Raw genomic sequence first — 22,710 nt, forward strand, 5'->3', positions numbered from 1 at the left:
TTCTTGACGCAGACTTTCATTATGTGCTGGTGAATAAACCAATCAGAGGCTTGAGTGGCATTTCTGTGACATTTATTTAAAAGTGGCAATTTTTTTTTCAAATATGACCGACTCAAATCACCTAATGCACTTCAGAAAGCTCAAGTGCTTTAGGTGTCTGGGATGTCCCTTGAAGCTAGAACACGGACTTCATTTATAAAGAAAAAGTTCAGTATGAGGAACATATACTCTTGCTACAGGAGTGCTTCTCACCTTAAACTCAAAGGAGATTGTGTCAATGGAAATTACATGCTTCCGGGCAAAATTCTGCAAAGTACCAGTTAGGAATGCCTGTGGAAAAAACAACCCACTGATCCAAAACACGGCAGGTATACCATCAGAGATCCATTTCTGGAGGAATTCTATCCGCTGCAGTAAATCTAGGACCCAGGAGGCCAGAGGTTTTAGCGATGGATATGCCTATGGAAAAGAGAATTATTACAACAAATATCTCACACTGTGATATAAATGAAGAAAAGACAATTAACAACACAAGTAAAAGTTGAAATGTGCAGGAAATCAGTGCACTTATTAACTCATTCAGTCCCAATAACTGTTTACATAGGAGGCAGAGGGATGATTCCATACCTCAACCCTTGTATACACAATTCTCACCATTTTAATAAGTTATAGAGTTGTTTTACTCAAGGATCAATAAAGGTATTGCTATTAGGTAGTTGGCTATTTACGCACATATAGATGAAATTTTTTTTTAATTTAAAAGCAAATTGTTTTGCCCAGAAAAGTACATTGATATTTAAAAGTGACACTCTTCCTGTATTGGTTTTGGTACACAGATGTCACTTTTCTCTGGCAATGTAAAACAATGCTGTTTCTGAGAAACGTCAATGTTTATGTTTAGTTCAGAATATCCCTCTAAACACCTTGAAAATCAAAGCTCTTCATCTGTGGCAGCAATATACCAAGAATGCTGAATCTGTCCCATACGTCTCATGGAGAAGCTTTGGTGGGTAGAGTGGACTGGTCTGCGCTTACCTTTGAGCTCCAGATTTGTGGCACAAAGTTGTTATAGAGACTGTTTGCCATGAGCTCCAGCTGAGAAGACATGACGACTAGACCTTTCATAGCTTTTAACAAGTCACTCAGTGTCTGTGAGAGTGTGGACAGGAGGCGATTGTACCTGAAGAGATGAAGACACTGTGTAAACATATCTTACAGTCATGTGCAAAAGCCTTCTCATTTCTCTTGCATCCTTACCTCGTAACCTCTTGAACCAATACAGTATTCATAGATTCCTGATACATAACCGGGTACTTTAAAATAACTTCCTGCACAGGAATGGGTTTGGGGACTTTCTGCAGGATGCCTCCTGCAATCTCCTCCACCATCTATTGGAGAATGTCATGCATGAATGGTCGTTTAGAGTTAGACAAACCCTGTCACATTCCCATGCAAACCCCAAAGACTTTCTTCCCAACTGACCTCATCACGGCTCCCACCGGTGGCCTGTGCTCTCGGTTGTAATTTCACAAGTGAGCCAAGTAAAGCAAAGCTTTCATTCTGAGCAAATGTAATGTTGGCATTATCATGGAGTCCAAACAGTTCTGTCATATCGTTAAGTGGAAGTGAACGGACGTACTGTAGGTAACCCTGAAACACCAAAAATAAAAACTTTGAATTTCTATAATAAATGTAAACCCTCCATTGACATAACATACTCAGACTGTCATAGTAACAGGTATAACTATGGGTTAAGTAAACAAATAGACTGACAAAGTTGTATGTGAAATAATGTACTGGTCTATGGTTCTCACATTCAAGTCATGTGTTGGGCTTATTTGATGATACACTCCAGACTCTGAGAACATGTGTTCTTCTTTTAGAACTGGTGGCTGATAGAAGTCCTGCAAAATACTCAGGAGACAACGTCGATCCCAGTCATCAGTGACGCGTCCACCGTAGTTAATTTCTCCAGCAGTGTAACGTAGGACCTATTAGGATAAGAGAAAAATCAGGATCTACTTTAATGGCCACAGACTAGTGCACCCTCTCTCGTTTGCTTAAAGAGGATCTGTCAATTTTCAATATTTAATAATTATATTTTCTTTATAAAACATTGATCAAGATTTCAATTCAATTTCATTGAAATTCCAACGCAATCTAAAGATATCATAAGACAAAGTAAGGACTGCTTTGTCTTCTGGTAAAGGATGACAAAAGTTGAGCTCCGTCATGAACTTTTGTCCAGTCCCAGCAGCCATCACAAATGACAGTTGTGGGATTCAAGTTCTGTCTATGGACAGGTCTCAAGCATGTGCAAGAGTACAACACTTTCATAGCTTTTGGCAACTGAAGCACCAGGAGCTGAAGAAGACAGCAGGACGAAGATGGCGTAGGCCGCCAGGGACTAAACTGATGTAAGTTAAGTAAAACTTCTCGTCTACACACTGGCCAATATTGGAACTGTCAGTGTAGGTGGTCTTTGTGAACTATGCAAAGAACCCCGAAGTGACAGATCTGCTTTAATGGTCAAGATATTTATGCTGGTATATGTGTTCTCCTGTTTGTTTTGCTACAACCTGCCAGACTTATGATCAGCATAGTATTCTTACATTCAATGCCTGACATTGATACCTTATATGGAATGTCTGTATACTCCTCAAGGAACATCCGGAGCTGAGAGATGCAAATTCTGAGATCTCCATCTGTGAATTCATAAGGGATGTTGAATCCTAATGGTCCAAACTTTCTTCTTTCTAATGTGCTTCCGTGGAAGAGGCAGAGAGACAGCAGTAGGGTCTTATACTGAGGAGCCTGTTGGTTGAGAGCCATAAATATAGGATAAAACTGAAAAATCATATTGCCATTAGCCTGTTTATTCACTATCCTAAAGCACTAATCCTCTCACATATTGTAATAGGATTAGTATGCATCTTCTGAATCTGCATGACCCCACAAGTTCTGTTTGGTTCTGGAAAAAATCTATTGCCTAACCTAGTTTCGAATTTATTATTGTAAAGAAAATCCTGCAATGGCTCCTCTTTTTATTTGAAAACAAAAAACAACAGAGCTGCACACGAGAACAGAAATAAAATTATATTTTTACAATAAGCACCAAAATCAATAAATACCAAGGTTACGGTTTAACGTTTTGAAAGCAGAAACCCTCTGCTTTAATACTGGCATTGCAGGGTTATTCACTACAGTCAGAACCGTCAGAAATTCACAATGAATTTCACATATAAGGCCAAGATAGCCAAACTGCAAGCATAGCTGACTTGGAGAATTTTTCCAGTTTGGCTATTTTGTCCTTAAATTTTAATTTCACTCTGAATTCCCCATAATTCTCACTTTAGCAAATAAGCCTGAGAGTGTTATTTCTCTCGACAAAGGAAATGCAGAGGGTTTTGCTGAAATGTAGTGTGACGGAACACACACTTTCTTCCATTGTACATTATTGTTTCTATTTTTATTTTGTTTTCTGTTTATACTTGCTTTTTTTTTTTTAAAACATAAAGTATATTTTTATTACAATTGTTACAATTTATTACAATTGTGAGTCACAGCCAGGGGAGATGTGTCTAGGGCTGCATGGACAGAAACAAACCATTCCTTACATTATTGGTTCTTCCTTAACCCCTTAAGGACACATGACGTGTGACGTCATGATTCCCTTGTATTCCAGAAGTTTGGTCCTTAAGGGGTTAAGGACCAACATTGTTTGAATGGGGACAGTAACAAAACCGAGTTATGCTTATTTTGGGACTGTTCTGAGAACTACTGTCCCAAGCAGAGCTTCCCAACTTCTCAGATCATTTGTCAATTCTCCAAGTTTACGGAATAACCGCTCACTACGGTAAGTTCCAGGAGGAGGAAGAAGATTTTACATTAGTCTTATCGTGTAATGTAAGTTGAAGTAAACAAAACCCAAACTGCACCTTACTGCTCTCGTTCAGCTCTGCATCACTAAGACTTAGGTAAGTACGCAACAGATTGGCCTTTACTCCACGTGGAGGTTCAATCGTGAGTTTTGAACTATTCTGCAGAATGGACACTGGAAACTGGTTACTGGGCATGCTGGTCAACCATAGGCGGAAATCCCGATGCACCTGAAAATACAATAAAAAGGTTGGCACAGGAACCAGTGTGTGTCATTTTGGCATCATGGATGGTGCGAGAGTGCCGTGAAGAAAGAAAATACCTTGTCTGGCTCAATACTCTCTATTAGTCTCTCCAATGAAGGCATCCAACTGGGAGCCAGATGACAATTTTGGAAAAATACCCATTTTCCACGTTCCATTGAGCTGCGCATCATTGCTTCAGCTAGAGGACCCTACAGGCAGAATAAGAAAGTAGACCATTGAGCACTAGCAGAAGTCATAATAATGGTAAAAAGGTATATGTGTTTGGGTTAGGTATGAAACAACACTCTGTCACTTATGTTGGATAGTTTCTATAAGTATTAAGCAGTGTACCTGTCCTTGTCCCAATGATATTGCTGTTAGTTTTTTGGAAAATTTCATCTCTTCAGAAAATTTGTAGAGATCTGCAGCTGGGTCAGTGCCAGTAGATAGGATGAAGATCAGAGGAGTGACAGGAGAAGATTCATTGTACACCGCTCCCAGGTCTGCTGTCTAAAATTAAAAAAATATATATTAATGCATTAGGATATGCATGGAGAACTGAAGAATGGATCCAGGCTGGTATTTGCCTTGCATTTTTAATTCATTGTGCACACATTAGCTGTTTACAAAACACTGCGTGCACAAAGAGCTTCCAACAGTTTTAGTTCCCACTTAAAGGGACACTCCACTGCCCAAATACAAGAAAAATAAGATACAAATATACCTCCAATAAAACAGGCATGCTTTTAAGTATGCATTTTATCATTGGGGTATATTTAGAAACAGCTTGCAACAGCTGCAGATCTTTTGTCTGCAGCCTTTGTAAGCCATCCCCTTCTTCCCCAGCCCAAAAGGACTGTGGCTGCCCAATCACAGACTTCCCAATGTAGTTCAATGAGAAGTAAGTGTAATGCAGGTGCTCTGAGCAATTGCCTGCTTCTTGACTTTAGTTCCACTGGGCCAACGAAACCAGGAAGTAACGATCGGTTGTCTAAATGACAGCCAGAGGGGTGTAACAAGGTTAATTTATAAAAGTGCCAATTTCTATTGAAATCTGCACTTTTTGTAAAATGAAAAAAAACAGAAGACACAGTCTTCACATACAATGCCCTTCAGTAAGCTAAAGTGCTTTAAGGGTCTGGAGTGCAACGTGTTAGTTTTTATGTCTGGTATTTGCATTTTTCAGTAATGGCCTTTGCTGCCAACACTGTTTTTCTGATTCATCATTTTGTATGCCCAGTCTCTGGTTTCCATATATGCATAATACTTCAATTCATATGTGCACATTGTTGCAAGTTATATTTGTTTTTAGACATTTGTCTTTGTAACATTCCCAGGATATGGTTGGTATATTAGACATTGTATAAGATGCATTGATTTCCCATTCTGTGTGGGCCAAATTAAGCATCAAAATTAAATTGAATTTGATAATGTGCTAGGGTCAGGCGGTTGTCAATCCATTCATTGTAACTCCATGACCACCACACCTTAAAGGAGGACCAAACTATGTCCAGCCCCAGATGTCAACATAGTATCTACATCCTCTGTAGCCTGTGCTCCTCCCACTTTAGTTGCTGTTCTATGGTACCTGTGGTTCTATGAACCGCTGTCCCAGATGCTGACACACGTAGTCCTGCATGGCATTTGTCAGTTTGTCCCCGCGAATACATCTCAGAATAAGTAACTTTTGGAAAGCGTCCAGAGATGTTCCCAACTCCCCAGGAAGTGGCTCCCTAAAAGGTAACACATATGCAGAAGATATTTTAATAATTTAAAAAACATGTCTAATGCTAGACTTGTGGAATTAAAGACATTTTTTTTAATAATAAAACTTGTGTAACGGCACATAAACACAACACCTTGTAGATAAACTTGAAGTAATATAGTGACATTTCTACCTTCATGCTAACCTTGGTCATTAATTGCTTAGATGAGTTTAAAACAGCAGATTCAATGTTGAACCCTTAGTTTTAGTCCCGTTCATTGATAACAATTTTATTACATGACAGGAGGCTTCGTATTTTGCATATCTCTCTTTACTAAAACTCCATAGCAGTAAAGAAAGTGATAATAAGAACCAATCAAAAAAACAGTAGGAGGTATAGTATTCCCAGTGAACAGGCTCCTCCCTCTCTTTCTTTACTGCTCCATCAGCAGACAAGTCAGAATATTGAGCTCCTCATATTTATTCATTATTGGTTTTATTTGACTTGTTATAACCTTGTTATTTTCTGTTTACACTCTTATTTCTTATTGCCTCACTTTGCTTATATCTTGCCTCATTTTCTGATTTTTTCTAAATTTGCTTGGGGCTCCTTTATTTACCTTTGCCCTTCTTACTCTGGGCACCCTGCCTATCCCTCCCGGTTTCCGTTTTATTCCGGACATTTTTGCAGTTTTTTCAGTCCCCTTTCACTAAGGAATCCTTGGCTACACAGCCCTTGCCACTCCCGGCCGCCTAACCGCGCGTTTTAACGCTCCGGCCGGCGGCCGGATCTACTTTCCCACACTTTCAGTGTGACGGCGGCCATCTTGGATCTCGCGAATCGCGAGACCCGCGGCCGCCATTTTGGAGCCTCATACACTCTCGGTTGCTGAGATCTGCATCTACTCGGAACCTCCAAGGTAAGCATATATATTTATATCCTTTTCTGCTCAGGTTTATGTTAATCCGCCTGTTGTCACATCCAGTTGTTCATTCATATCCCATTACCTTTCACCTTCTCAAGAGGTTCAGACAGGGGACGCAGTACCCGAGGACGTGGCAGATCCCGATTCACTCCAGGTAAGCTATCATCTACCTATGACCACCTTGCATGCAGGTCGTCTCTCTCTTTTCTTTCAGAACTGGACGACCATTTCGTCAGACGCTTGGATACTCCAGACGGTACAGGGATACATCATAGATTTCGTCAGCACCTTACCAAGAGTCCCCACCACGACCGATCAACTGTTCGACAGAGGACTCAAAGCTCATCCAAGCCGAACTTCAGGAACTCTACAACAAAGGGGCGATAGAACCCGCCACAGACGCCGGAGGATTCTTCAGCAACATCTTCTTAGTGAAAAAGAAGACAGGAGACCTCCGACCGGTCATAAACCTACGTACACTCAATGCTCACGTGGTCTACCGCCACTTCAAAATGGAGGGAATCCACCTTTTACGGGACCTCCTACAAGACGGCGATTGGTTCACAAGATTGGACCTCAAGGATGCCTACCTTTCAGTACCAGTTCATATCGACAGCAGATGTTTCCTCCGCTTCCTGTGGAACGACCAGCCATGGCAATTCACTTGCCTCCCTTTCGGCCTCAGTTCGGCCCCATGGTGTTTCACCAAACTGTTGAAGCCGGTAGTTACTCATCTGCGCGCAAGAGGAATTCGCTGCATTATATACCTGGACGACCTCCTAATCTTCTGCTCCGTCAAGTCAAGACTCAGACTACACACACGTTTTGTCATGGAACTCCTAGAATCCCTAGGGTTTACGATAAACCATCAGAAATCCGCTACAACTACGTCGAAAACCATACAGTTCCTGGGCTTCGAAATCGACTCGGTCTCCAGCACGCTCCGGCTACCGACGACCAAGATCGCAGCGATTCGGAAGGAAATCCGCAAGACGATCCGATGCCAATCAGTTCCCCTACGCAATCTAGCTCGAATCGTAGGCCTTCTCTCGGCATCCATCCAGGCCATCTTCCAGGGCCCGCTCCACTACAGGGCGATGCAACGCCTCAAAGCATCCTTCCTCCGCCGGAACCCCACTTACGATCAACCTGTACCAGTGACGGCAGAAGTCCGGGAGGAACTTCAATGGTGGCTGGACAGCATGCAGGCCTGGAACGGCCGAGCTATCTTCGGCGAAATCCCAGATTTCGTGCTGGAATCGGACGCCAGCCTTTGGGGTTGGGGCGCCACGAGCGAGGATGTATCGACAGGGGGAACCTGGACTCCACAGGAACTCAACCTACACATCAACTGCCTCGAACTACTGGCAGGCTCCTTCGCCATACACAGTCTGGCAAAGGACAAATCAAATTGTTGCATTCTCCTCAGGATGGACAACATCTCAGCCGTCCGCTACATCAACCGCTTAGGCGGAGCCCGCTCACGACTCTTATCCGAACTCACGAAAGAGGTGTTCGACTTCTGTCTCCCACACAAAATTTCCCTCAAGGCGGAATACCTCCCAGGGGAGACGAATTTAACAGCCAACTGGTTCTCTCGCCATTGGAGAGACGGCAGCGATTGGATGCTGGATCCAGAGATATTCAATGCCCTCTCGAGAAGGAGAGGACCCTTCCATCTAGACCTCTTTGCATCCCGCAACAACAGACAAACGCCAGACTTCTTCAGCTGGCTCCCGGACCCAGAATGCAGAGCAGTGGACGCTTTCCTCCAGACCTGGCCCCCCTTCAGCGCCTACGCATTTCCCCCATTCGCCATGATAGCGAGGACTCTCCACTATCTGAAGACACACCAGATCTCTCTGCTCCTGATTACCCCCCTATGGCAGAGTCAACCGTGGTTCCCGGACCTGCTAGCACTATCCTACGCAGATCCGCTCTTACTGCCGTCCCATCCGACTCTCCTCAGGGATCCGAAGGGGAACCCCCATCCGCTGATAATGGAAGAGAGACTCTCCCTGGTGGCTTGGACTCTTTCCGGGGCACCTGGCGAGTCAGCGAACTATCGCAGACTGCTAGGGACCTCTTATGGGAGTCGTGGGCACCGGGGACGAGACTATGCTACATCTCTGCTTGGACCTCCTGGTCCTCTTGGTGCTTGGAACGGGACCTCAATCCACTTACGGCACCTATTCCCACCGTCCTGAACTTCCTGACGTCACTTTTTACAACAGGAAAATCTTATAGGACTATTAACGTAGTCCGATCAGCAATCTCAGCGGCCCATATCCCCATCCAAGGAATTCCGGTGGGCAAGGATCCTATGGTATGTAGACTACTGAGGGCCATGCGACTCAAACGCCCTCCGGCCCCCAAATACAATCAACTATGGGATGTGGACCTCGTCCTCAACTTCTTAAGAGAATGGCCGCCTAACGACAGACTCTCACTCCGCCAACTTTCAGCCAAAATGAAGGTGTTGCTCTGCCTAGTTTCCTTTCGTCGGGTATCCGACGTTAGAGCCTTCGAAGCCAATGCCTTCTCTATGGATCCTGAAGGGGTGACATTCCATGTCTCCCGACGCACCAAATCTAACTCTACCACTATTTTTTACCCCTTTTTCCTCACGGAACCTCAATTGTGCGTGGTCGCAACCTTACGCAGCTACATGACGGCTACCGCCTCTCTCCGCCCGACTCCCTCCGGTCAACTTCTGATCTCCTATGTCAAACCTCACAATCCAGTTTCCTCTACCACTCTCGCTAGATGGGTACGCTGGATCTTGTCACTAGCAGGCGTAGACGCCTCTTTCGGGGCTCACTCGGTGAGAGGCGCGGCTGCTTCTTCGGCCTTTTCAGCCGGAGCTTCACTATCAGATGTCCTACGCACAGCTGACTGGTCCCGCGAATCCACTTTACGGACCTTCTACTTTAGACCGAACTCCTGCGCGGCCTTTTCATTATTACATCAGCGTAAAAAATGCAAAATACGAAGCCTCCTGTCATGTAATAAAATTGAAGATTATGCTAGCTTTAGTGTACTAATAATCTTAATTTTAATAAAGACAGGAGGCGAGTATTTTCCCACCCATACCCACCCTTTCGGTCTTCTAAATTTTCTATACTGTCCTTCTCCTATTCTCCTATCTTCTACTAGGAACTAGTCTCTGCTCTCCCTGCATATTCAACTGTTCTACGTATTCTGTAGATATCTTAGGTCATGATTATTGTGCCCTGTGGTTCTTTAGAATGAAATGTATGTATTACCGGTATATTACTATTTAATTATATAATCTTACATAAAAATACTGTACGAAAGTCTCCCATGCTTTCAAAGTCTCTCGACTAGTACCTAACCTATTCCACACTCTCGTTTCAGCGTAACTCAACGTGGACCTCCAACTATCACTACGTGGATTATCCCAAGTTTATCCTAACTGGTTTGGATTGATTCCCCAAGTTTCCCCTACACTCCACATGGATGGTCCTAAGACTCTCGGATTTATTCTTCTATTACAGACCCTAGACTGGTTTTCGACTTAACATTATTTGAACTTTGCCGTCTGCGATGTCGCTAGTTGAAAGAGGGGGAGGAGCCTGTTCACTGGGAATACTATACCTCCTACTGTTTTTTGATTGGTTCTTATTATCACTTTCTTTACTGCTATGGAGTTTTAGTAAAGAGAGATATGCAAAATACTCGCCTCCTGTCTTTATTAAAATTAAGATTATTAGTACACTAAAGCTAGCATAATCTTCAATTACGTTTTCGCATTGAGTCACTTTCATCATCTGAGAAAGTGTTTTCCCTGTTTGGTATATGCATGCTTTACAGGGGAAATATCTATGTAAAATAACTTTTGATATACTTATATAGATCATGTAATGTATGTCACTTTAGTTTAGTTTTCTTCCTCCTGACTCTTGATCAGGGCCGCGATCAGGAGGTACAGGAAATGCTGCAGTAAGTGGCCTGTTCAAACAGCAGGACCTGCAAGGGCCCACTAAAGCTATTCAGTCAAGTTGGACAGATAGAAAGATCTTCCCAATTGGACTGCACATGTTAAACATGTCTATGGTCCAAAATGAAAGGGCAGAGCTAAACAGTGTGGTTGTAATATCTGACAATTTGCACAAAAAGCAGGACCTTTTTTTCCTTTTCTTTTTGCATATATAATTATGAATTAGTAATAATCATTTTACTAATTAATTAATTATCTATATAATCCATTAAAAACATGTTCATCTAATTTCATATTCTTCTTACCGATGTGGCTCCGGGCTGTCACAGATTATTCTGTACTCTGCACTATGTTGTGCGATTTGTTCGGTGACTTTGCTGAAGTTGTTCAGTGCACTTAAAGCTTGTAAGTCCCTCCAAGCACGCTCAGGCAGCCACTCAGGACATGGATTTTCAGCCAGTGTGGACGCTATGCCACCAGACAGCAAGAAACGCCATTCATCCTGTAAGACAAAACAACAGTGTTATTATATCTTGGATTGAAAATTCCCAAACCATCTCTGCAATTAGCCTCTTCAATTGAATGCTGTTACTTTAAGGTACAGATTGAAATTCAGAAGATGCTGCATCAGATTTCTTTCACCTTTGCCACTAAATTATTACTTTATTATAATAATGTTATCATTGTTATCTATAGTGTACTACTGTAGTATTTTGTACTTGCAGTTACATGTAGTAATTAATAATCTGTCTGTTAAGATTTGATTGGCAAAATTCTAAATGGTATACCACAAATGTTTCTTGTGCCCTCCCACTCCTCCCCCATGCTTGCCACTCCTAGCTGTAAATTCATTGAAATAACTGTTTATCTCTACTCCTCCTTGGGCCCAATTCCCAAACCATATCTGCAACAAGCCTCTTCAAATTCTACTCGTCTCAACCCACCCTGGTTCCTGCTAACTATATAGCATGCTCTTCTAGCTGTTTGGAACCACAGTTTATCACCTTCCCTTAACATGTTATCAGTTACTGCAGTTATATGATTAATTCTCTCTGCCATCACCTCCAAATCCCTCTGCTACCTCTTTTCTTATCTCCCCATTTTAACATTTCGATTTTAAGTTCACGGGCAGGGTCCTCTACCTTTTGTATTGGTCTGTTTACACAGTATTGTCTTTTTCCCTATTGTACAGTGCTACGGAATATGTTGGTGCTTAATAAATGCCAGTAATAAATAAATAAAAATATAAAATGTCTAACTAACACACAGACACTTTATAGATTATTTTATATATATATTTCTCATTGAGATCTGACTCCCCAATAAAGAACCATTACATTGCTAGTTATGTGCTTTTATATTATATACATTTACAGTGAACATGTATGGAAAAGGGAATTAATTGTATTCAAGAAAGTTAGTGCCATCATGAAAGTCACTGAAGCAGAGTGTCTTTGGGAAGACACCCCCAATTGGAATGGAATACTTTTTTATTTCAGTAACAAAGAATATGTTGCAAACAGTTTGCAGATAAAGAAGCAATGAAGCACACCTAATATCCCACTACTGAGTGTTCTCATGCATCTTAATTTGATTCACTTAAAAATGGTGACTTTAATATGTTGTTGCTGCAGTGGTGCTTTATTCAAATGAACATACAGTAACAACCTAGCTCCTGTGAATACTGTAGATGTTAATTCCCTCTATGTTCCCCTTAACCCCAAGTTCCAGGACCATTATAAAAAGCACTATAACCATCCTGAACTGTAATAAAGGCAGCAATATTATAAATCCATTCCACTCAGTGCTGATACCACTACAGCCAGTGGCGTACACACAATCCATGGGGCCCCGGTGTGAAACTGATCCGTGCCCCCACCCCCCCCCGCCTCCCCTCTTTCCTCCGATCCGTGCCCCCACCCCCCGCCTCCCCTCTTTCCCCCGATCCGTGGGCCCCCCTGACACACACACACACACACATACACCTCTGCCAACAGACACATACATACACACACACAGACAGACACACATACATACATACATACAGAGAGACACACACACATACACAGAGACAGACACACACATACAAATACAAAATGTTTCCTGTTTCCTACCTTTTGTGACTTTCCCTGGGGTCCAGTGGGGGCCAAGCCTGATGGGAGTCAGAGTTCTCACTCTGACTCCCTCCTCCTTCCTCCCGCGCGGGCTCTGATAGCTGGGAGGAGTGACCGGGGAGGAATGACCGGGAGTCCCAGCATCGATGTCATCACTGGGGGCCCGGTCATGCTGTTAAAGCGTCCAGCGCTGACCGGGCCCCCTGATAATCCATATTGATCGGGTGGACCTGATAGCATGGACCACCAGATGGGGCCCTTGAAAGATGGGCCCGGCGGTTTGCTGCGTGGCCGGGGCCGCAAAACGTGGCAGCTGGTACCCGATCACAGGGGTACGCAAGGGCGGCCGGGCCCCCTGGAGTGACAGGCCCGGTCGCAGCTGCGACCCCTGCAAACGCGGTATGTACGCCACTGACTACAGCCCATGAGACTTTGCCAAAGCATTTTGAGCATGAACTCAAACACTCACCATATTAATAAGTCCTTGCTCCATGAGGATTCGCACACAAAGCAGGAAGGAGAACATGAGTTTATGTTTCTCAAATAGACTGCGACACACGTTACTGAACAAGCTGAAGGTGAAATACGAGTTTATGTTTTGTATTCTTTTTTCCACCGTATCTGAAACAGCCAATAAGAGGGCAAATCTTAAACCATGTCCATGATTATTTATAATCAGCCATATCCCTATTAGCAGTAAATTCATCTATTTCTATTACTCCAATATATATTTCAGTTCTCACCCCTTCACTGTTTTGCATTTATCCATTGTACAAACATGACAATACCATAGTGTTACATGGGGTAAAAGAGGCCTGTGAGACATGTCTGACTGTATACATTACTGGATCATCTGTGAATACCTTTCCTGTGATATTCTGGGCTTTGTGTAGAAAACAGGGCAGAGCAGGACACAGGATTATACAGGGTGTTAATGTGTGACACTGATGATAGTCGTCATGTGAAAGAAGTCTAGTACTGTTCATGCCTCTGAGATCCATTATTCATGCAAAACAGAATATTCAGTGAGGACAAGGTGAAACAGCTACAATCTGCTTGCCATGTGTTGTACAAGGTTGTTATCAGTGGTGTTTATGTTTATACAAGAATGTATGAATATGAAACGGAGAACCCATATATTAAGTTCATATTGGGGAAGAAAATGCTGATGGTGCATATGCTGGTTGTTATAAAAAAAAATTAAAAAAAATGAGAATTGTTCTCAGACAAAGAACTGGTACCAGGACTCGCAATGTTACCACTATAGATATTCAGGTCCTATGTGTAGCAAAATTGAAAAAAAAGAAAACCTTATTAGATGGCAATGACGTATAGTAATGCCACAAATAATAAAAATGAACCACAGATAAACAATTAATTGTGATAGTGTCACACACAGTGGAAAAAAAAAAGTGGTTAAAAAGGGAACCAATTGCTTTCAAGGATGTACATAAGGTAGTGAAAACACTAGAGCTTGGGGGTAAATTGTATCATGAAATGATTGTAACCAAAAGTTATCCACCTGGCTGTTTGATACAAAAACAGTGTTACCAGGTTAAACAGTGTCACATAAAGGGACACTATAGTCACCCAGACCACTTCATCTCAGAGGCCGAGGCACATTTGAGTGCCGAAACGTGCATTGAGAGGATGCTACTCCTTCTTTTATCCAGGGATTCCAATTAATTTTGCTTTCATGTAACTTTCTTTATTCACTATTAGTTTAGATGCTGAGGGGGACTGCCACGAAGCAGTAAGGCGGGTGGAGGAGGTGGATTGGTGTATGTTATTTATCAAACAAACAAGAAACTTTATTGGGTATTTTCCCACACTAGACCTTTTTACTCCCTATTCATCTCCAGGTTCCCTATCTATTTCTGTGGTAGCTGTATATTAGATACAAATGCAGTATTACTGTGATATATTATCTGGTATATATTTTTTACCCCAGGCATTTATTCTATATTATACTAGGTTGTATATTTTTAGGAGGCATCTTGTTATGTTGAATAGTACTTATGGATTTGTAATCTGGCTTACAACTGGTTAAGTGCTATCTCGTTTACTATTTTTTATTAAAGCTACTGTGCACCTAATATAGCCTAGAATTCATAAGGAAACAGATACTATTAAGTGACACTGTTTAACCTGGCAACACTGTTTTTGTATCAAACAGCCAGGTGGATAACTTTTGGTTAGAATCTATTAAATATTACATCTAGTGTTTTCACTACCTTATGTACATCCTTGAAAGCAATTGGTTCCCTTTTTAAAATCACTTTTGATTTTCCCTGTGTGTGACACTATCACAAATAAGTGTTTATCTGTGGTTCATTTTTATTTTTTGTGGCACTACTATACATCATTGCCATCTAATAAAGTTTTCTTTTCTTTTTTTTTTAATTTTGCTACACGTTGGACCTGAATATCTATACTGGTAACATTGTGAGTCCTGGTACCAGTTCTTTGTCTGAGATCAGTTCTCATTTTTTTCTATATTTGAACTCGGGGTTATGCCCTGGTTATCCACTTCTTAACGCAACAGGTGTAGGACATTTTCTGCCCTGCACCTAATGTGCGTTTTTCTAAAATATGCTGGCTGTTATCATTGTGAAGAAAGTCCGTTTATAATGAACAAGAACAAGTGAGAAACAACCCTAAATAGGCAGAGAAGATGAAAATACTGGGCTCTTCACACCACCTTCCCGTAATTAGGTAGCTTGTCCACAACCCCTTCCCTCATAACCACTTCTCTCTTCTTCCACTCTATGTCTCATGTCCCCCACTATTTACTTTTTTTTTCTTGTGCATGGAAGGCAGTTTGTACTCTGTAACATTACCTGCTCTTTCAGAGTTAGCAATAGATGCTGAAAAGATGCCAAGGAACCACTCCAACGAATATTGGTACATAGGATCCACATTGGCCAAATCTGAGACACAGAAGAAGAGGATTTGTGTCCGGACAGCTACTGGGACATACTGATGCCTGGTGATGTCTATATCTCGTTCCGTCTGCTCTGCCACAACCATTTTTGACTGAGAAAGCACAAAGCATTTTGGAAGATCATCAATCAGAACATTAATATAATGAAAAAGATGTACACTAATATATGCAATAAATACCATATACAAAACATGCCTTTGGGTGTTTGGCTCTCAGTATCTGAAGGTGTTAAGTACATGCAAAGAAAGCATTAGGGCACAAAAACTAAACTCAATTTAGCCAATTTTCCAGCTTGACTATTCCATTGTACGTTCTCAACAATTCCCAGTTTAGTGAAGAAATAAACATGTGCACTAGTTTTTAACTATTTAGACATTTATATAATGTATTATCTGATTGCCACACAGCTACTCAATCTCAATAACAGACTATTTGTCCTCTAATTTTTGCTTACTTTGATTTCCCCAGCTTTCAGCTTAGAGGCCTCCAGAACTTTGATGAGGTCCACATCATCTACAGGATTTCCCTGTGAGGAGCTTAAGCGCATTAAAATCTGGTCCTCAATTTCTTTCAGCTCCTGACGCATCTTAGCATTTGATAAAATCAGCTGATTCTTAGCTTCTTCCAAATCAGGTCTCTCCTCAGCCACCACTTGCCCAAGTAGCTGATCCTCCAAGCCACTGTGGGGGAGGCAACAGAAACATTAGCATATAGACTAGAAACACATTAGATTGGGGAAGTTGCTAGGTTAGACAGAAGGGGTAGAGGCTTCTATCATATGTTAGGAGACTAGGAGAGGCCATAATAGCTATAAAATGGGCATGATGGTGTTTGTCTTGCAACTAGCTCAAGACACACTGACAGCAGGGTAAATTACATATGTTTGCATATGTAAGCAATGTAAGGAGAAGGTGCACATAGTCCTTACCAACAGTCTTTATGCTCAGTAAGTAGATTTTTGTAGAAATAGTAACAGATTCTTGGAATAATTTACAGAAGAGTTTAAGACAGTTTAAGATAGACAGAGCTGTACTGACATATATATGGATATGTATATATAGATTTTTTTTATTATTATTTTTAATAAAAATAACTTAAAATGTTACCTTGGAGACAGAGTGAAGTTGATAAGTGTAACCTTTGTACTTATTTCCGGGGGATAATGAGGATTTGGTAACTTGGTAGTGATGTACATTCTAAAGTCATCATGGTATGGGATGATGGTATCACCTAAACGTAGTACTGTGCTCCCCTGCTGCTTGTATGTCTGTAAAACAGTAAATGATCAGTACAAAGGTGAAGGTGAAATATCTGGTACATGTCAATATCTGATAAGCAGCCCATTTTAAAAAAAAAAAATGGGTGGCAGTGCATCAAATTGGGATAAAGTGTATTTTGCCTACTTGTTTGAGTAACACAGGTTCTAGAGCAGGATCTAGCTCCTCTCCAACGTTCTCCATCAAAAATGGTTTTCCAAAACGTATTGCATTCTCCAAACTTCTTAAAAAGTCACGGTCACTGAGCTTCACAACATCCAATGCATTATCCTTCTCCTGCAAGGGTGTAGCCATAAAACACAAAGTTGGACATTTGCAAAGTATACGTGTATATTGCATTTGGTGCATCCAAATAGATTATCAGCAATTTATATCAGTAACATTCTTGTATTGTTCATCATAAAACATATGAATCTTTATGCAATTCATGTTGACTATTCTACAAGTCTAGATCCTTATCATACAGATCACCTTTTGCTACCTCTGCATGAACATCTCTACTTTCTAATTCTCTACATAAACCTCACTTTGCTCTCCAGGCCTACCAGTGAGACTTTACTTGTTTTAACCCAGACATTCCCATATAGTTCACTATCTCCTTACCATGTTTTTGATCCATTTGTTAGCCTGTCCTTGAGGGTCAATGCAATGAGGCCAACACTGGGCATACTGAGTTATTACTCCATTCTCCACAGATAGGTTGTCATTCGGGAGCCCAGCAATCTGAGAAGACAAAGTATTCATAACACCCTTTAGCATTTAGAAAACATTCTCGATGATCTGTTAATTCTTCATGATCACCATCTCAGACTCATCAGCCACATTTACTATGACCTATTGTCCCATTGTGCTACAGGTTCTCTAGTAAATGCAGTACATCATGATTTCTTGTCATTTAGATTTATTTCACCTGCCAGGAGCGAATTTTTACTGGATCACCCAGTGTCCCTATCAAGGATGGCTCATCTGTGCATGGAACTTTCAACTCCTTCATTTTCTTAGTCCACTGAACAAAAAGTGCTGTTCGATACGAACCCTATAGAGACAAATGATAGTTACATAGTTACATAGCAGAAAAGAGACTTGCGTCCATCAAGTTCAGCCTTCCTCACATATGTTTTTGTTGCTGTTGATCCAAAAGAAGGCAAAAAAAAAACAGTTTGAAGTACTTCCAATTTTGCAACAAGCTAGGAAAAAAATTCCTTCTTGACCCCAGAATGGCAGTCAGATTTATCCTTGGATCAAGCAGTTATTACCCTACATTGAAAGATTATATCCTTGAATATTCTGTCTTTGCAAGTATGCATCTAGTAGCTGTTTGAACATCTGTATGGACTCTGATAAAACCACTTCTTCAGGCAGAGAATTCCACACCCTGATTGTTCTTACAGTAAAAAAACCTTTCCTTTGCCTTAGAAGAAATCTTCTTTCTTCCAGTCTAAACGCATGGCCTTGTGTCCTATGTAAAGTCCGGTTTGTGAATAGATTTCCACACAATGGTTTGTATTGGCCTCGAATATATTTGTATAATGTTATATCCCCTCTCAGGCGACGTTTTTCTAAACTAAATAGGTTTAAATTTGTTAACCTTTCTTCATAGCTGATGATATACATGAAAAAATAGCACCCATGTATGATCAATGTATGCATCCCAATAAAACACATTTACAGTAGTAGCAATGCATAGTAATACCCAGAATCAACTTTTTACTAATATGCAACAATAAAAGTATTATTATTATTATTTGTTGGATTTATACAGCGCCAACATATTCCGCAGCACTTTACAATATTATAGGAGGGGCAAATTTAACAATAAATGAAACAAGTACAAAATGTTACAGGAACAATAGGTTGATCATCCGTATTAGTATAAATATATAGACAAATCCATATACACTCATGCATAGAAAATATACGATGCTTTGGGTATAAATTAATACACAAAGGGCATCACATGTAGGTTTGCTCACCGTGAATGGCCCCAGATAGGCAAGGAACCCAGCACACAAAAGCAGGTCTCCAGTGACGTTGACCAGAAGGTTCTCTAGATCTACAACGGTATCCTGCCAACGTTGACGCTCCTCGGCCAAGCCAGAGATGAGCTATCACCATGGACAAGGGAGAAAGAGAGCGAGAGATGACTGACAAGGAGATAAAGCCAACAGAGAAAGATGCCACGAGACAGTAAAGTGAGCAGACACGGATATGTACAACATGGTGAATAGAAACAAAAAGTATGAATATCAATTAACATCAGTTGGGCTTGCTTGTGTTTTTACTTTCTAAAGAAAACAATCCATTAATCCTTGAATAACAGGGGATCTGAAGTACTTAGTATATCTTCCCACAGAAAGGCAGACATCTCAGGTTAAGTAAACTAGATACAGATTGCCCTATGAACTAATGTCTGGTTTAGTAGGAGTCTCATGACCAAATGTCATAACTCAATGTTTTGTATTTAAAGGCAAATGACACTTTCTCAAGTAGTATGAAATATTCATAGACCCTGCTGCTCTTCTCCTTCCACGGTGACTACATAGCTATTATCTTGCTTATTAACTTCTGACTGACAGCTATTTAAAACTTGCCCATAGCTAACAGCTATATATGATGGTCTCTTTGCATGATTTTATGGATCATGACACCTTGCTTACTAACCTAATTTTAATCCTCCACTGAATACCTATGAGCCTGATCTTCCTGAACCCTTTGTATCACATAGTGCTTTATATCCTATTTGATCACATATGTTACATATATATGTAGTTTTGCAAATGTTTGCCCATCTCCTTCATATAGGCTCTTACTTCGGTTACATGTAGTGTTACCAGATTCATTAAATGTTTCCGGACACATACTACTTCTGCACACTTGTATTTAACTCTCAAACAAGGCATTTCCTTTGAGATTCCAGTTTTATTAATGAATCAATTTCGTTCCTGTAGCATATGAATTCTACATACTGTACTGAAGCATTTTACACTTCAGTATGTACCCATCAGTATGTAGGAGTCATATGTGTCCAAGAAAACACGATAGATCTGTTTCACAGGCACGCTGAGGGGAATCACATGAATCCTTACGTGTCCGTGCTAAATACTAACAGCTGTGTAGATGGTAGGTGCCTTTTTTACTAGATTCTCACACCATAATAAACATCAATCTGTTATACATTAATATACAGTTTTCTTGCAGCCTCGTGAGTTGCTTTCACAGAAGGATTGCCCTTTGTCTTGGACATTTATATATCTGGCTTTCTTACCTTGTCAGCGCGACCCAATTTCTGCTCACATTGCTCACACTTATGTTCCAGCTCTTCTTTCTTGGACACGCAGTCTTTGTACTTTGCTTCTAAGGTTGCGATCCCATCCTCTACCGCACCAAGACGAGCTTTGGCTTCATCTAGGATTTTCTGGGTCGCTGCTAAATCTTCCTGAGCTTCCCGTAGAGCTTGCTATGGACAGATCAGATTTAATTGTGTGACTATGGCAATTTACTATAACATTCGATATTACAGATGATGTTATGCTATATGGAGGCAGGTGTTGCCGTCTACTGAAGTGTAGCATGTATAGTAAAATGTGTGTCAACTCTGGCTTTTTAGTGCAGTTGTAGCCGTTTGGTACTTACTCGCTTGGGTTCTACACCTCGAGCCACGAAGTGATACTTGTGCATGGCCCGTGCCCACTGACAGATAGAGGTACAAGCCTTGGAGACCCGAGCAATGGCTGCAGGCTGGAATTCTTCGTTATCAATGTAGGGCTGAATGGCTTTTATGACTGCATCTGGAATATTGTCCTAGAGACGTAGATACAATTTCATGTAAATATATTTAATTATCCATAATCATTGTTGTAGTCACACATTTCTTGAGAATTCTAGAAACTTTGTTTTTATTCCCTGGATTTTAGTAAAACATTTTAAATAGAGGTAAATAAAGTGAGTGCACAATAATATTGTACCCAATATCAGAGCAAATCATATACACATTGCATTATCTTTTAGACATATCTGTAAAACATCCATAAATGTGAACACATTGATTATTAGGGCACATTTTCAGAGTCCAAAATCTGTTGTACTAGAATACAAAACAATGAGGTCATAAATGCACAGCTATCACTCCAGGGACATTAATACAGCAGATGAAAGGCGAGACGAACTATGGACAAGTTTTGAGTTGTGTTATAGCTTGCCTCCCATGTCAGTACAAAACCCACTTGATCCTTCTGAATCGGGTCAAGGAGGGAAGGTTGTTGGCATCTAAAAAGAATTTTCATACACAATTTAAACTCACAAATTAGGAGTGAGGTGTGCCAATAGTTTGAGCGATGCTCTACATCCTTGTCCTCCTTGTGGATTAGGGAAATGTTGGAGACCAAATAGAAAGCCGATCCTAAATTAAATTAAATGTTGTAATAAAGCAAGCAAACAAGATATCTGTAACGTGGCATGGGACAGTTCTTTCTCAGCAATGGGGCAATGTTTGTGAAAACACAGCTAGGAGAAGAAGTCATGTCTCTGCTGTTTTGTCTGGTAGATATGAGAGTTGGTTTCTGGTATTGCAGATTCTGGATATATAGATCTGATTCGATTGAAATTGTGGGTCAAATAATGCTCTGTATTTCTTAGCATTAGTGTAAAAGAAGGACTACAAGATATGAGGCATTGAGAAGTCAGGAGAGATCTCTCCCTAACTTGGTAATAGTGGACAAGTGAGAAGGATCAGTGGTCCTTTTGTTTATCGTCTCATGTTGCCCAATCTCCTCAATTATGTGAGAAAGCTGGGCTGTCTGGACCCTCTTGAGCTCAGCCCCCTTAGCGATAAAATGGCTCAGGTAAAATGTGTTTGAGAGGAGAGTTTCTTTAAGCATCCAATAGGTTGAGGTAGAGCAGTGCAGGGGTTAGTAATGTCAATGAAATCGTCTGAACACAAGCTAAACATTAGATATAGTATTCGGCATGCATAGCAATTTCCCTTTCATGTTTAGCAGGTATTTGTTCCTTTTGTTCTCTTTGTTTTTCCTTCTACGTCCTATTAATGATGCTCAGTGGTAAAACACAAGCTTTGCATACTAGCCTGCATAAGTTAATCTCCTTCTGTGACTTTAGTTGCTAGCATACACATGCAACAGTTTACTTTTCCTAAACTTTAGTTTGCCATGTTTTTCTACAGCTTTAATTCCTCAGCTTGCATACCATATTTCATATGATGTGTATAAGTAACTCACCTTGTCATACTTAAACAGGCCCTCTAGGAATTTGCCAGGATCTTGCAGTAGACCCTTTCCTGGCTCCCAGTAATCATCTATTCTGCTTCCCGGTTTATCTCCAGCAATTTTCTTTGGTTTTATTCCTTTCATAATGCAAACAGCTTCTATTACGAGTTTGACGCCCTCAGGAGGGCGCTGCATAGCTCTGACCTGAAGAGGGCAGGTTAAATATATTATTACAGAAAGGCAGAGAACACCATTGTCTAGATATAGTTATTAAGGCAGGGGTTCTCAACCCAGTCCTCAGGACCCCCCTACCAGTCCAGGATTTGGGGATTACCTGGGTGTGTCTAAGGTGTTTAGAAAAAGGGGGGAAAAAACACCTTAGACTCTAAGGTGTTTTTTTTTCTTTTTCTAAACACCTCAGACACACCCAGGTAATC

At 41.0% G+C, this 22,710-nt stretch overlaps 1 protein-coding gene across 1 annotated transcript in view; it reads right to left on the reverse strand.

The window, feature by feature from the left end:
* DNAH1 (dynein axonemal heavy chain 1) overlaps window positions 1-22,710 on the reverse strand; it is an 81,820-nt gene that overhangs the window by 1,638 nt on the left and 57,472 nt on the right. Inside the window, exons 54-75 of the mRNA XM_063426636.1 lie at window positions 22,286-22,477; window positions 20,685-20,852; window positions 20,317-20,508; window positions 19,025-19,156; window positions 17,962-18,087; window positions 17,655-17,774; window positions 17,178-17,327; window positions 16,881-17,041; window positions 16,229-16,454; window positions 15,671-15,866; window positions 13,300-13,451; window positions 11,022-11,218; window positions 5,713-5,857; window positions 4,476-4,634; window positions 4,202-4,333; window positions 3,939-4,109; window positions 2,635-2,814; window positions 1,815-1,991; window positions 1,483-1,650; window positions 1,258-1,388; window positions 1,036-1,180; window positions 253-459 (exon numbers count right to left, since the gene is read on the reverse strand). Of these exons, the coding sequence (XP_063282706.1) occupies window positions 253-459; window positions 1,036-1,180; window positions 1,258-1,388; window positions 1,483-1,650; window positions 1,815-1,991; window positions 2,635-2,814; window positions 3,939-4,109; window positions 4,202-4,333; window positions 4,476-4,634; window positions 5,713-5,857; window positions 11,022-11,218; window positions 13,300-13,451; window positions 15,671-15,866; window positions 16,229-16,454; window positions 16,881-17,041; window positions 17,178-17,327; window positions 17,655-17,774; window positions 17,962-18,087; window positions 19,025-19,156; window positions 20,317-20,508; window positions 20,685-20,852; window positions 22,286-22,477 (3,627 nt within the window). The remainder of the gene's footprint in view (window positions 1-252; window positions 460-1,035; window positions 1,181-1,257; window positions 1,389-1,482; window positions 1,651-1,814; window positions 1,992-2,634; window positions 2,815-3,938; window positions 4,110-4,201; window positions 4,334-4,475; window positions 4,635-5,712; window positions 5,858-11,021; window positions 11,219-13,299; window positions 13,452-15,670; window positions 15,867-16,228; window positions 16,455-16,880; window positions 17,042-17,177; window positions 17,328-17,654; window positions 17,775-17,961; window positions 18,088-19,024; window positions 19,157-20,316; window positions 20,509-20,684; window positions 20,853-22,285; window positions 22,478-22,710) is intronic.

The sequence above is a fragment of the Pelobates fuscus genome, chromosome 7 (genome assembly GCF_036172605.1).
Source record: "Pelobates fuscus isolate aPelFus1 chromosome 7, aPelFus1.pri, whole genome shotgun sequence".
NCBI classification, from domain to species: Eukaryota; Metazoa; Chordata; class Amphibia; order Anura; family Pelobatidae; genus Pelobates; species Pelobates fuscus.